Consider the following 16,152-nt stretch of genomic DNA (forward strand, 5'->3'; position numbering starts at 1 on the left):
TTGGTCTGTTAAACTATATATTTTCCTGCCTGTTTCTTGTCTCAATGCCTATTTCTGTTGTCAGTAACAAAACATGTGCTGTTATGGAGTAAAGGTTTTAATAGGAGCAAGTGGGAACTTTGTACTGATTTGATCAGAAATCCCAGAGACCCAAAATAGAACCCTGCTGTATCCCAGAGGTTCCTGGCTCCCACAGCTCCCAGCCGGGCAGGAAAGCCTGAAACTAGAACTGCAGTGGTGAATGAGTGACACTCAACCTTGGTGTGTTATTGGGTGTGGTTTAGAACAGACTAGTCAGTATGCTTTATGTAATAAAGCGTGTTGCAGTAAGCTCCTATTTATCATTGTCATTGGAAATCTTAAGATCTGGCAAAGCCTGAGGTATAATGTATTAAAGTATGGAATACAGTAGTTACTGATAAGCTGCAAGATACACAGATGATTTATCAAGATGACTATTACTGCCACAGTACTCAGTTTTTATTACAACTAATATTTTTCTGTATTATTTGTAAAGCCTTCACCTTTTCACAAAATATTTAAACTGGCAGCTGCAACAAGAAAGAAAACTCTTCATTTGATAATATAGCATAGTTCAAATTCACTTGAATTGAAAACTAATGATCCTTCTCAACACACAAATAGCTAAGTACATAAAAATGAAATATAGTGTAGAGAGTAAGAATACCCAGCACACTGAAAACTGAAAAAGTACTTAGAATATTAGCATTTTCTAGATAATGAAGTTAACCCTTTAAAATATTTTTCTGAAGAATGTTCCAAATTGTTTTTCAATAAAAACAAAACTTTATTTTATGTGAAAATTCTTCATTTAAAATAACACCCTGTCTCAAAGCACCTGCAAACAGAGGCCCCCATCTTTCCTGTGAGATGCTAGTCCAGTTAACTTCTTTAAATTTATACAGCGTGTACATACATTAGCATTACATTTTTTCATCAGGAGTGGACTTCTGGAGTGAATCTGATCATCACCATTTTGGTTCACATCTCAAAGGTAAACTGCATTCCTTTTAGATGGCAACTAAACTGGGAGATGCACATATATAATGCATTCCTGTTCCATAGGACAGACCAGACCTGTTCCAAACCAGCATTTGGTGCAGATGTTGGTCTTCCCCTTTGCTAAGGAACTAGAGCAGCACTTGCTGTTCCTACTCTAACCTATAATCTCATGCTTGGGCAAAAACCCCCAAACACCACTGCCCTCAACCCTCCCTTTTTCTTATGCCTTCAGCAGCTTCTTAATACGTAAACCGGGCCATTTAGGCCTGTTTAAACCTGGTGATGCTGACAAGATACTCTTACTACAGTTGAGAATATTGCCCAGCCTGATGTGAACTGTATTTTAAATCACTTGGTTTGCCTAAACAGTACAACTTGCTGGTTACACACAGCCTATGGACTCAGTTTTCTATGAGATGGCTAAAGTGCGTCTTAACAAAAACCAGCAACCCATGTTTGCACATGTTGTCTCCAAAAAGGAGATAACCTTCCATTTCTTCTTCCCTGTAGGGCATAATTTGCTGTTTTCTAAATAATGCATCATTTTCCTTAGTATGCTCTATTGATTTTTTTTTGTTGTGCTACAGCCAGCTATACACAAAACAGGAGCAGTAAGAATGGTAAAGGTGCCAACTGACTACATCACAATTTTAGAACAGAATAGCAGCAGAGATTACTAGGCATTTCTAAAATGACATCTCAATTAAATACATCCTCAATTTCTGCCCTGTCCATAAACCCCACGTACTCTCTGCGAATCTCATAACCAACAACACAACAAACAGATGCACAGGCTGGGAGAGTGCCTTCAAGTACTGGGTCCAGTTGCTCAGTAGCAGATTTTGCCTCTTTTTCAACCATACTGACAGGAATATTTAAACAGCATATATTCCTTTCAATTAATTGCTTCTACCACCAAAAGAATGCTGTACACACTTCTGTGTAGGTCAATAGACCAGCCAGCAGTTAAAAAAAATGCATTCAGCCAGCTCTCTCAGTTTCCCCTAGGAGCTACCGATTGCTGCATTACCCCAGTTGGTTGGTATCTCTTCTTGTCTCCCTTCCTTGGACAGAAGCCCTCACTTCCATGCCAGAAAGCCTGTCCCTTCTGGCCTCTCACTACTGGCATTGCCCCTGTGTCCAGAATGACTGTGTTCATTTTGAAGCACAGTCCTGCCCTTTTCCACCTGCCTGTGCCAAGCAGCTCTCAGCTGCTCTGGTAAGTAAGAACTTCAGGATGATCAACCAAGTATCTTAGAGCTGTGAATGGAAGCAAAAAGACAGGCAGTCCGTAGCCACCTCATTTCTGTGTTTTCAAATGAAGCTATTTATTCCTTAAGAGGGTGGATATTGCTCAAATGTACTCTGTAGCATATCTGACTTGATCATCATCTTCACAGGAGAAAAAAATTGAAACACCCTAAATAACAAAGACAAATGCTCAGACTTACTGCCGTTTTCTTTTCATATTCATCTCAGGAATGAGCAGTTCGTTTATTGCTTCTAAAAAAAATAACTTTGACAATATTGCCATGCAAGGAACATAAAATATATGACAACCACTGCACTGGAATTTACATTCCTATGAATTATTTGCTTGAAAAGATCACGTGCTTGGTTGTAAATGTTCTGTTCATATGCCTAAAGCAAGAAGTTTGAAATGTTTATTGTGTGTATTTACACCTTTATAGCTCCTTTTGGAGTTTGAATAATCAGTCTGCTTATATTTGTCAAGGCAAATCAGATGCAGATCTCACTTACTCTAAAACAGAGCCAGGCATTCCAAAAGCTAGGAAAGTGTACACAATAGATTTGTTTCTTTGCTTATTATAAAATATGAAGTAAAACTGGCTTGTGACATCCCTAAACCAGCCTTTATGCTAGCTGAAGATCTGTCTTAAAAATCTTAAAACCTTTGTGCCTTTATCAAATGCAGTTAGTGCTTACAGAATTTCACACATCTGGATCCAGAGTAATTTGGAATTTTCTATTTGTTATGAAGCTGCACAATACAGAGATATCCGATAATAGTACAGACAACAAGGATAATACTATATACTGACCCAACAGATATATTAATTGGGAGCCCAGTGTACAAGATAGCATACAGTTTGGACTGAAATGCCCCAAAGAGCATATGGGAAAGCTCTTGAGCTCAAAAGCAATATGCAGCTTACGGACTGTGAGACACAACCAACCTGCCCCTCCAGCCGCTGCTCCTGGCCCATCTGTTAGCAGGATCAGGTTTATCTTAAGGCAGACACAGATTTTAGTGGAGGTCAGCAAAGGCTTTTCCTTTTCATGAATCAGTTTGCCTAACCCTGAATGTTGCTTTCCCTTTCAAACTGCTGACCTGTACTTAGCTACCAAGGGTCCAGCCTGAAACGTGTGGTTCACCAACTAACGCTGACTGTACAGAAAATGGCTGAGGTACTGGTGCTGAGCACCCCATCAAATTTATCTTGTAATGTAAAAATCTGGAAAAAAGGTATTGAATTTATCAGATATTGGAAATACACTGTGAATTTAAGGACTGCTGGGAAGACAAAATAGTATTAAACATTAATAACATACGTACTAAATGCATTCAATCACAATTGGTTTTGTATGCTAGCTGGAGGTCAAATTTGAAAAGAAATCAAATTACTGCAAGAGTCCTACCGGCTAACAGAACAGTTTTATTACACACCTACTCAACCAAGAGTGGAGGTGGTTAAGCTGAGTTTGTTGATATTTTTCATAAACCCTCTTGGATGTTGCTAGACATTTTAAAATGCAAACAAACAAGTAATGGCTACACTTGTAAAAATTAAGAAAGACAAGAAGTTATGCTTTGCTTCTGTCATATTCCAATTGTGTTATATTACTTGCTGTATTCTGTAATGCTTCAATAAACTTTTTGAATTTATTCAGTACCTTGATATTGTCTATATCAGTCCTGTCATTTTAATTCTCTAAAATCACTGCGAACTCATTTATGAGTGATTTATAACATTTTAAAGCCTTGCCAAACCTGATATAACAAATGTGCACACATAAATCACTTAGTCCCACAGGCAGATTACAGTACATTTTTAACTGTATGAATAAACCATACTAAGTAATTATGGTAATAACTCTTACCTTTTTGAAAGCAATATTTGCAATCCAATTACACAGAGATTGACTGCTGAATAGGATTGTATGCCTGAAAGGTTGGGGGGAATGGCTCTGACTACCAGACAGTGAGCCTCTATTCTTTTTGTCCTTCTTATTATCCCTAATCACTCTAACAATTATGCACAATGAACCGTTTAGAATCTTGAACTTATAAACACGTGGTTCCAGCAGAAGCAGAGGTAATGAAGCCTGATTTCCTACAGATCTGTTTGTGCTTATATGGTACCATTTTCTTCACTGCAACATCCCAGCTCTTCTTCACCATCTTCCTCCTGGACCAGGGCCAGCGCTGCTCCCCAGTTACGCTGGTTCAGCCTCCACTTGGCTGCTGCTCAAGCTGCAAGACAAGGGCTGTGCTCTGCTTACCCTTCCTCCAGGGCGGAGCATTGACCTGTGGTTCACTCCTTTACCTGGCTGCTGATTTTTAGTACACTGTAAGAACAGTGATAGCTGCAACACAATCTCCTTTTCAATTTGAGGTAACTGAACAATGGGTTCAAAAGTTGTCAGGGAGACCGACAGACTATGCTAAAAATAGTGTTTAATCATGCAAGTGCCTAGTGGTTTTTTATGTGACCTTATGTATATTTCAAAGTGAGTATGCACTGAAATGACAAATTGAAAGAAGATACAATTAGTGTTAATTTTATTTCCTTCCTCTTCAGACACAGCATGTTGAACAATGGTAATTGCTATTGACTCACCTGGTCTGTGACTGTTTGATGGGTAACTCTCTACATGGAAACATGCTCTTTGGCTGACTTGCCTCAATGGATTCTTTCACACTGGCCATCAGTTCAGTTCTTCACTATCCAGTATCTTCCGCACCACAGCTTCAGCTGGAATAACTTGCTTGGCAAAGAAACATGTCTGTTGAATGAACATCAACTTTGCATCATTATTGTTTTGATTTAGAAGCATGTTACACTTTACATTGATGGCAATTGTCATAAAGGATTCCAGGCATTTAAGAGCAGACTGTGTACATTAACTTTTTTGCTAAGTGAGGAGTAGCTAGAAGTGGCAGAGGGGTGTTATCATTTAGTCGCAGGCTGGCAGCCAAACAGCAAACAGCTCCTGTCTCCCACCTTTCCTTCCCCAGGGAGAAGGAATGGAAAAAGGAGAAAGGCTTGTGGGTTGAAATGGAAACATATTTAATAGAATAATAATGAAAAGAGTGATACAGAGCAATACTTAGCCACTGGAACGCATGCTCCCAGCAATGAGTGCCAGAGGCAGACCCTGCGAGCACAAGTCCAGCAAAACGCAGAGTTCCCGACCGAGCGTAGAGAAGTCAGGGGTCAGGCAATGGGAGCAAGAAGCAGGACCCCTCACGGACGGCAGCCATCGAAGAAGAAGGGCCGCCTCCAGCAACTTCCCGCTTATACATTGAGCATGATGTTCACGGTATGGACACCTCATTGATCAACCTGGATGTCAGTTTAGGTGCTGTCTCGGTATGTTCTCTCCCAGAGACTGTCTTGCACCTGCAGCTGTACAGTTGGAAAGTCCTTCATCCCACTGGCAACAGTCAAAATATTGGTGAGTTCTTCATTTTTTAATACCAAATCCCAAACACTGGAAAGCTACTGGAAGACAACATTAACCCTGTCCCAGGGTGCTATCTTATTACTCATGAAATCCAAAACAAAATCCAAAACTGAATCCAAAACAAAAGACCATGCTAGCTACTAAGAAGAAAAAATTCTAACTGCATGGAAAATTACCTCATTCACCTAACCCAGCACAGGCTAAATTACAGCACAACACATTCATGTAAATTCTTACCTCAGAGGTTAAAAATAATAACAGGCAAATAACTAATACATTTTTTTTCCAAATGAAGCTAATGAGATAAACTTGCTTGTCTAACTCCAAGTCTGACATAGCCCCATTAATGGAAAGATAATGCAGCAAACTGGTAACTGTATTCTTTTAACATCAGTTGTCAGTATTGACATGACTTACTGGCCTGTATTTTCCTACACTCTGTGCAAAGGCAGACAAGCCATCTGATAAAATAACATTTCTAAAGCAGAGAGGGAAAACCTCTTCTGACATGCAATCCTCATTGCTGTCAACTGCAATTGTGCAGCAATTCCCTGTCATTTTAGGCTCCAGCCTAAGGTTAGTCCACAATTCTGACAGTCTGCTTGGGACTGTTTACAGTAGGCACCACCTTTACTAAGTACTTTGTTAATGGCATCATAATGAATCAAAATACCAAATTTACAGTCAACATTCATGCAATTTACATGAGAAAGCTGTTTTACTTTCCTCAGCTGTTTTTGCTGAAGTTTCCCTCAATTGTCATTTCTCAACCATACTCTTTGGTTCAGAACACACATTAAAAATTTGCATCCAATCTTGCTTTTGATTGTGCATTAATCCTATCCAGCTGCCAGCTGATGTCACTGTTAGCAGTCCATTTTTCCTCTTCCAAATGATATAGTTAGCGTTTTAGAGTAGTTACATATCAAATCTTACAGATGAGTTCTTATATAAGAATTCTTCCATGTGACACAGTTCAGTGTGTGCTGGATGCCTGGACTAGTTGCAAGAGTAGCACAGCTCATCATAGTTAAACTATGAACCATCTCAATGGTTCGCATGCTCTTTATTGACCAATATTGATTTATTTGAAAAAAGTGGATTCAGTTACTAGGAAATTGCTATGAAAGGGGAACAGCTATCTAAAGAACTTCATGTGAAGATGAAGCTGCTTCTAGACTGGACAGCAGTCCCAGCTGCCTCCTACATCCACCTCGTCCAGCTGGTACCACAACTCAGATCATCGCTGAAGGACCAAATGTTGGAGCTACATTTTAAGCAAACTATGCTACTAATGTGCAAATCCTTTTCTGGACCTGGCATATGGATTAGGTTGTCCCATAAAATAACAGCTATAGCCACTGATCTCCCTTGGAGATTGTTCAGTAAGAAAGTGCATATAAAAATGAGATACAGTAACATCTAAATGTTTTGGCTGAATTGAGTTTAAATTAAAATTGGATGAGAGACTATACAAATATACCTGTAAAATAGCAAGCCTTTCCAGTACGAAGCAGCTTTTTCAAAAATACCTTAGAGAAGTAACAATTACTAAAATTACTATTATTGGGAGATCTAATGAAAGGGGAGGCTATCTTTAAAACAAACCCAGAAACAGGACAGAAAGTTGCTAGTTAGGTTAATGCAGGAGGGAGCTCATGTAATTTTAATTAAGGATTGCATTCCACCTCTGAATTTCATTATTATTTTTTCATGTGTGGAGACTGCAAGAAACACTACTGGCATGCAGTTATAGAGGACCCTTACTCAGTCTTATTTTGGAATGAGTGAAAAATAAGCTGCATAGCATTTCCTAGGGAGGGGACCTTACACTTGGAAGTGTTTAAAAATATCAGAGGTACAACGATGTTTTTCAGATGTTTAGGAAAGGGTATTAATTTGGGAATGTAAATATATGTTGTCAGCAAGTAGCTTTTAAAAGTACCTTACCTTTTCATGTAATTAGTGAACTATAGCACTCACATTACAAGCTGGTCATGCTGCTCTTACAGAATAATATTTGGTTTTATATTGCAGTTTGCAGTGACTAAGAGCTAATGGTCTTGTGTCACATCTAAACAACTACATTTGAAAGTCAGAACCCTACAAACACTCCAGTGTTGCACACGGCTCTGCATTTAAGCAAACCCTCTACCAGGATCACCAACGGCCTAGCACACCCAGGGCTGAAGACAGGTATAAAATTTTCCTCAATTGTGTGTTATCTGATAGCAATAAACCTGCCTTCTAAGGCAGAAAAGGGATGTGAGCCTTACCCATGCTCTCTGCTCCCCTGCATGGCAGAGAGGCCTCCAGTGAGCAGTTGTCTTCTGCTGGCAGAGCACTGCAGAGTTAGGCCTGGCACAGCAGGAGCCTTAGGTACACTGTTATTCTGCCTAGTTACCGTTATTGTTTCATTCATTTGCTTTGCACAAATAGGTGTTGGATTATTGAAATTAACTTTTTACAGATCTCTGGATTTTACAGTCTGGGGGGAGGGCAGTCACCAGTAAGAAGTCTGGATATGCAAGTTCGCCCAGTGTGCATTCCAGCAAGGTCCATTTGGTATCTCTCATAGAGTGCGTTCACATTTTAAAATTCCCCAGCATGGGAACTCTGTGGAAAACAGCCTGTGATAACCATACGGCAACCATCCTGGGCTCCTCTGTTACCTGAGCACAAACTGGCATCCTGCTCTGTGAAATCCACTGAAGAAGGTAACCCACTGACAAGGGTAGGCAGTGTAGAATCTGGCAAGGGGCAGGACTAGCATCCTGCAGCACAGGGCACAAAGAGGAGCAAAAAACCAGCATAAATTAGGGAATCAGCGACCCTCCACCCACAGTAGCAGAACCAGGACTAACAGGGTGGAATGGAAATCCCTCCACACAAGCTCCCAGCCTCTGTCCATCATAGCATGACAAGCCACCAAGTCACATGGCAATTTGCCCATCTGGCACAGTTTCACATTTGGATTCCTTCCACTCACCTTCTGTACTGCAGGAGACTCTGTCACCACCTTTTAGCTCTTCTAAGCAGCACAGACCTCATATCTTCTTCTTTTGAGAACCACCGTGCTTCTTGTACAGAGGCACCTTTACAGACTTAAAGGCAGCACACAAAAAATTTTTGCACTTTTTCACATAATCCTTAGCTATTTTCCATACACAGTGGCTCTCTCTTGTGCTATGTAAGCTGAGGGGTAAATGTGGACTAGGAAGCAAAAGACATTAGACATGCAACTGGGCAAATTTCCAAATTTCTTCAATAAACAAGGATTTAAATGTCATATTAAATACAGTAAAAGATTCTCCATATATTTTCATGGGGACATATTAACAACTACAGTAATTAGTTCTTTAAACACAGAGCAAATCCCCAGGTTTACTTCTCTTCTGGAGGCAAAACTTCAACTGATGTGTGGAGATTCCTATATAATTGGTATTTGTGTTATGAGAACTGTTGTCTCAATTTTCTGCCGAAGTGGTAAGAATGTATTCATGCATCCCATTTCTAAATACTTCCTTCTTTTAATGCTGCACCAGAGCCTGCCAGACAATGGTATTTTGTAGGCTTTACTTTGGTGAGTGTATGAAAGCAATTCCAGCTCAGTGCATTGCTACACAAAGAGAGCTCCTTGTTTATATGAAAAACCAGCAAAACCCTTTATCCCTCTTCCTTTTAACAGTAGTGAAAAAACATAGAATCCTATCATAAATAAGCCAGCAGATGTGGTCTACTCTAATGGTAGAGGTCTGAAAGATGCGGCTTCCTTGGCAAAATCAAGAGCTGCAGCTTTTATTCAGAAGAACCATTGTACAAGAGTGGCCCTTGCCTATTCTCTCACTTCCAGAACTGGTTTGTAGGTGGTGCTTTGCTGACTGACAGTTTAGCCTGAAACACTGGACTGAACATCTACTTTTAAGAAACTCTGACTACCTAGACTGAAAAAGGACAGTTTTTCCAAGGTGGACCCAGCTGGACATTCAGTAATTATTAACATGCAAATTTTTACTTTTTAAATTCTAGTAAAATGTTTTTTTTAAATAAAAATATTTGAATTTCTATGGACAGAACTTATCCTTCTAACACTTACTGTTACAGGTTCATACCAGAAGTACCATCAAATACTGTAGTGATGAACTCAGTAAAGACCTACTTGAATCTGCTCTAAAAATGCTGGAGTCTGCAGTGTGGATAACATTTTTTGAGCTAAAACAAATGAAAATATTGTTTGCATTGCATTTCATGGAAAAGAGAAGAAAACCGACACTACATTCCTAATACTTATGTTTATTATGAAAGTGTCTCCAAATCAAAATAGCCCACAATACTGATTGGTTCCAGAGATTTTATGAGGAATAATTATTTTCCATATTAAAAAAACCAAAACCAACCAAGTAAAACACAAATTAACTCCCAAAGTTCTACACAACAGCTATACATGAAAGGACTTCTAGCTAGCACATCACTGTGTCTGGGACAGTGGAGTTCCTACACATCCCTGCATTTCTGAGAGAGTTGCTCAAGCACAGGATTGTCATGAAAACACAGGTGAAACAGTGTCATCTGCCTCACCCTGACTTGCAGCAGGCAGCCAACATGCACAGTACGGTATGAGAGCTCGTGTACAAAAGTTAAACCCTGGGACTGCAAGAAGCTGAAGCTCAACAGAAACCAGAAAATGTGTTTTGTTGCACAGATCATTTTAGGTCATGTAAGACAATTGTTTTGGTCTTTGTCCAACATGCGTGCTCACTGACCCGGCTCCTAAACATAACTTCATAGTATTTCATCCAGTTTTTAAACTGAAAGCCATTTTAAAGACAGAATTCTGTAGAGACGCACTCAAACACTGTGTTTTCATTGCAACTACAATCAGAAATTTTTACAATTTAAAGGCTATATACATACACCACTTTTCCAAAGTTCCACTAGTGCTTTTTAAAAGGAAAGGAAAAAGAATAAGGTTGTTTTACTGAAGTTCCCATTAGTTCCCCATTCCAAACCAAAACCAGTGAAAACAAGTAATACAAACTGGTTTTGCTTTATTGTTTAAAGGCAACTGTAATTTGCAGAACACTGAAGTTCGGCCTACTAAGGTCTACATTACAAGAAGGGTAAAAAGTATTCGATATCTCCTCTCACACAAGTGTCAGAAGAAGTAGACAACAGGAGACATACAAAAATGAGTTGTAGCAAAGAGATTAAAAAAATACCAAATCATCAACTGTAGAAAACCAATGTTAGCCCATAGTTCTGTGAGAAGAGGAAAGGCTGCAGTAATGAGAAGATGAATGGAACAGGCATTAGGCTTCCTACTAAAATACTCTGTGTAAGACACACGTTGTGTCTAAATCGATCTGTGTTGATCGTCATTGACATTTGCTGCAGGGTAACAGCTTTCGCCACCATGTCCTTTTCAGAATCAGAAAGTGATTTTCCCTTGAAACAGATACGCATTTAAGACACAAATCACTTCACTGTAAGCAAAGGTTTAGTGCAGGTACTTGGGACTCAGAAAAAGGATTTAGCATTGGCAGTCACACAGAATGGTCACAGGCTGAGACAGGAGCATATGAAGCTGTGACACCTGTTCCAATTCTGCTGGAATCATTAAATAAATAACACATAGAAAAAACTGCAAACTGGCAATAAGGAAACAGCATGGGACACTTCGGTATTTTAGAACTAGCACTACTGAACATTGATCAAGATCCAAAAGATTCGAACGTCCACCCTTGTTGTTTAGTCAGATATTTCTACCATTTTCTGCAATGTTTGGTTTTAGTTTCTTATGAAAAAAACCTCACCATTTATTTTCCTTTTGGTACAAAATATGTCAATATGGGAAACAGTAAACAAAGGGAGACCCGAAACTTACTTTACTATATTCTGGGCTGGCTAGGAGAGAAGACAAATACTTACTATTTATTAATAAACTCTAAATACCATTTCCTCATTTTTCTACTTCAACATCTCAACCACTGGGTCATGTACTGTACTATAAAAAGAGAGCACAGAAGTTAGAAGACACAGAGGTTACAGATACAAACTCTCATTTCTAAAATGACTAAAATGACAATTCTACAAAAGGTATGAATATACAGAACCTTTTAAGATCTCGCATTTACCGTGAGCCATGTGAATAATTTCAATCAATTTTCTGGAATATGTGTGGTCATCCTCTAAATACTTGATGGCATCCAAAAGCACCTTGCAAAGCTCTTCAGCAGAGAAGCAAACAAATTCAGATTAAAAAAAAATAGTTGCATGACATTCTCTTTGCAGAGTAGAAGATGAAGTCGAAGTTTTGACATCCATTGGTTAAAGCAATGAATCAAAACATATTGCTGTGTGTGAGTTCTAAAAACACTTGGTCCATCCCACTAAAGACAGAAAAAAATGGTACGAATTTTTTGTTTCCATTAAAAAAATGTAGCTTGAAAGTTTAATGATTGTTCAGCATAGTGAAGTTCTCAGTGCTTCATTACTCTTATCCTATTTCAGCAAATCTTTCATCTCACCTGCTTCCCAGACAATTCTGTATTAAGTTTATTCTAGGCTGCTAAGAACGGACTCCAAAAAGCCAGGTTTATAGGGGAGAAGGAATTGGGACTCAGCTGAACCATGGTAACTATGTATATGCTTTAGCCCATGACAGGTGCACCTGAACCTCAAAGGAACAGTTTCAATCCCAGTTGCATGTTTTAAGAGTGGGGGTACACTAACAGCATCTGTAGCCGTGATGGTAAATCATCTCCAGGGCTGTACCTTGACTGTACATCTGAGGCAACACTAGAGAGCACAACTGGGGAGGACCAGCAGGGACAAAAGGTCTCCTGCCTCTGGCACAGGGATTGGTTTTGGGAACTGCTCTCTGTCCAGAAACATCACAGTACTATTGCATGTTATCTATGTTGTGTATGTTGATAGTTCAGAGCAACATTCTGTTCCCTTGTAAGACAAAATATTTTGCCAAAATGCCATTTCTTTAACCATCCTTGCAGAAGGGAAATGCTCCATTAGAGGTAGTAATCAACAGCATGAAAGAGGTGTGTCGAGATTGTTATTCTCAGTCATCATCTTAGCAGGTCAGATTTCAGAAATTATAACATTCATTCAATATATCCCAGGATAGTTTTGTTTTAAAATCTTGGTTATTGACAGTAACTATTAAACAACTGTCACCTCAAATACTGAGGATGGGATACTTTCTGCTGCAATCAGTGTATTTTCACATGTATAACCTGCCTTGCAGATAACTGTATGAAATTAGAGGCACAGGAGACAGATGAGAAATATTAGAGGCAGAGAAACTGTTGAGGGAGAAGGAGATTTAAATAAGACTCCATTGCTCCCTCACAGTACACTCATGGACACAGAAGCTATGCAGCAGCTGAATTACATTACCTGGCTTTTTCAAAAGATGCTCTGTGGGTAGCAAAACTGACAACTCTTCTTCCACGATTTACAATTTTTCAGTTTTCTTACCTCTATGGTCTAACTAAATGGAGGTAATATTTTCATTCATGCCATTCTGCCCCTACTTTCAGCACATCTTTTGCTAACTCACAAGGGTCTTTAGAGATAATAAAGGTTTCAGAAGTTTTCAAGAGTGACTAGTAGAATAGGACAAATCTCAGTTTTTCAAAAGAAAGAAGTGGCAACACAACTTTCTTCACTGGAGTCTGTATAAAATAGAGCCTTTAAACATGTTTTATGGCATTAGAAACCATCCATATTTTGCTATTTGCATAGGTGGAAGGAATCAGAAAGAGTTCCTCACTTAGAGTTCCAGCTGAACACAGCACTCCAATCCCTTTGTATACAGATGACGACCTATTACGTTTTTTCCTGGTTTGTTCCTTCCCTTTTTTAATTACTTTTTTCCCTTTTTTTTTTTTTTTTAATTTTTATTTATGTATAAGTCTTTGGTCTATAAGCACATTGGTTCTGTGTGCACATACACAATACTGTTGAAACAGTAGGTTGCATAGAGTCTTTTACCCAAGAACCTCACAGACTTTTGGCACTGCTGTCACAAATCACAGGAAAGTGTCTTGCAAGAGCTGTATGTTCCTTAGCATCCTACATCAAACTATGACCCAGAGACTGGAAGATGTGTGTATATAATGTCTAAAAATATTTTTATTTTGGGTGTTACTTTTTCTTCTTTGGGACACAGTTTGTAAATCTTGGATGAAAAAGGAGAGCAAAATTATTTTACAGACACCCTTAATTTTATTTCCAGAGGTGATGAGAATTCAAAGTTTGCTGTGAATTATGTTAATTCAATTTTGCTCAAGTTTTCATGCATTTAAAATAAACTACTTCTAGTGACGTATGACATTCTGCCTTCTCTCTTTTCACCCTACCAAGAAAGTAGCAGTAAGAATGATACCTAGACTGAACTGTGTCCGAAGAAGCAATGAACTTTTCATCTGCTGTTCTTTCCATCACATCTCTGCTCTCATCCATCTGAACTTGCAAGCAGAGTTCCAGGAGTGAGGTCTGGATTCTCAATGCTGCACATGAATAAACACCTTTCAACATGGAATCTCTGCAAAAAGCTAAAACCTGTAGAAGTCAAAAATTGCAAGGCAAAAGAAAAAAATTGAGCACTGTTAACATCAATGCTTTTGGGTATTTGCACAACTACTCAAGTCTACTTCTAATGTGATAAACCACCAAATTGAATTTTAAATTACGCTACAGTAATATCCCACAATTACCACAGTTTGTTTTTTTTTTTTTCCCCCAAATTGCTAATTGAGCACATTACCTAATATTTAAAATATCAATCCGGTGTTTTAAAACTTTATGTTGGAGGAACGGCCACTGTGATTTGATAGGCAATTTCAAAACCAGCACTTTAAAACACAAAGATAGCAAAAATATCTGAAGCAGATCTATAATCTATAAAGCTATACTCTATCTTACTGTAAGTAACAAATCAAACAACTATTACTTATAGCAGACTCAGCAAAAGCAACAGGGATGGACAGAAGAGATCTGAGCATGATGCTCTCCACCACTGAGAATCGCAAGAGATAAAAGTTAAGAGAATGGATATTCCCTTTTGTCCAGAAGTTCCCAAAAGAATACAAAATAAATAATATTTCAAAGACAGTACAAGTGAAAATACTGCTCCCATTGTGTCAGTTACATACACATACAGCATGCCTACGTATACAGAATGGTGTGTTGTCTTCATTCACAAACAGGAAATATGGCAGTGCACTATTAGAATGCTTTGATACTCCTAATTTTTTTCTGATAGTGAGATATATGAAGAAACCGCATTCACAACTTATAATTTACTTCCAGCAGCAAACAGTTCATTCTGTTCATGCCTGACAATTGAACTCAAGGATTAATGCTCCTCTGAGGAAGTGCTGCCGGTAAGATACCCATTTGTCCCATTGGCACCGCTGGTTCCATTAGTGGTGACAGTGCTGTGAGGGGTTTTTGAACGAGGTACTGTTTCTTCCTCATCTGAGCTTGACTCAATGTCACTTCGGTCATCCTTTGCTACCTGTAGAATTTGAAAAAGAAGCAAGCAGTAGGTGATTCTAAGGAAATGATGGAGCTTTTTGGTTCAAGCCAGAATCAAGGAATACACACAGTAATACAACAATAGAACAATAATTAAGGATGAAGATCTACTGTAACGTATCAGTAACATGTTGTGAAAACTGCCTATTTTACTGCAGAAATGAAAGAATGGGGTTGGAAGTGAGGAAGTTAGTTAAGATCTGAAGGAAGAAGAATCCTCCATTTTTATGTCATGCATACTCATCTTTAACCCAGTCCCTGTCTTACTGTGAGTGCCTAACTCTGCTCTTGTACCATCTAAATTTTCTCCTGTGCAATTTTTTGAACTACAAGGTAGAGGACTTATGCTCTCAAGTACGCTTCCTGAATGGTGACAGAGCAGCTGCTTATCCTGCTGATATATATGTCTAAAAAAGGTTGTAACATGATAGCATCCAGACACTATAGACAGAAGTGGGTTTGAATGGTATTAGGCAATGCACAGGTGAGAAGTAGAAACAGCCTTTGAAGACAGCCTTCATTTAAATATATAAACACAAACAATGGATAAAAACACCACACAGAAAGCACAAATGAAAAAACCCCACAAACACTAGTATTGTGCAGAATAAGTCTTTTGGATAGTAAATATGAAGACACTTACATGCAAGGGGTTCCACTTCCCAGCCTTCCAGCACAGCACAAGGGAAAGGATAAACAAGCAGAGTAAGAGAGAGCAGGAAGCACCGTTTGAAGTCACTGGTGTAATTCAGACAGGAGAGCTGAGGATAACAATTGCTAAAAGCAGAAGAGACTGAAGTGTGGCTTCCAGGCAAAGTACAGTTCACGAATGCACTGCCTGTCATACAGAGCAAGTGGCAG

At 38.9% G+C, this 16,152-nt stretch overlaps 1 protein-coding gene across 1 annotated transcript in view; it reads right to left on the minus strand.

Annotated features, from left to right (window-relative positions):
* Positions 1–13,629: 13,629 nt before the first annotated feature.
* The window catches only part of CERS6 (ceramide synthase 6), a 118,350-nt gene continuing 115,827 nt past the window's right edge, over positions 13,630–16,152 (minus strand). Inside the window, exon 10 of the mRNA XM_082055857.1 lies at positions 13,630–15,271. Within this exon, the coding sequence (XP_081911983.1) occupies positions 15,110–15,271 (162 nt within the window). The 3' untranslated portion in view covers positions 13,630–15,109. The remainder of the gene's footprint in view (positions 15,272–16,152) is intronic.

Source organism: Streptopelia decaocto, assembly GCF_964273445.1.
Source record: "Streptopelia decaocto genome assembly, chromosome: 6".
NCBI lineage: Eukaryota > Metazoa > Chordata > Aves > Columbiformes > Columbidae > Streptopelia > Streptopelia decaocto.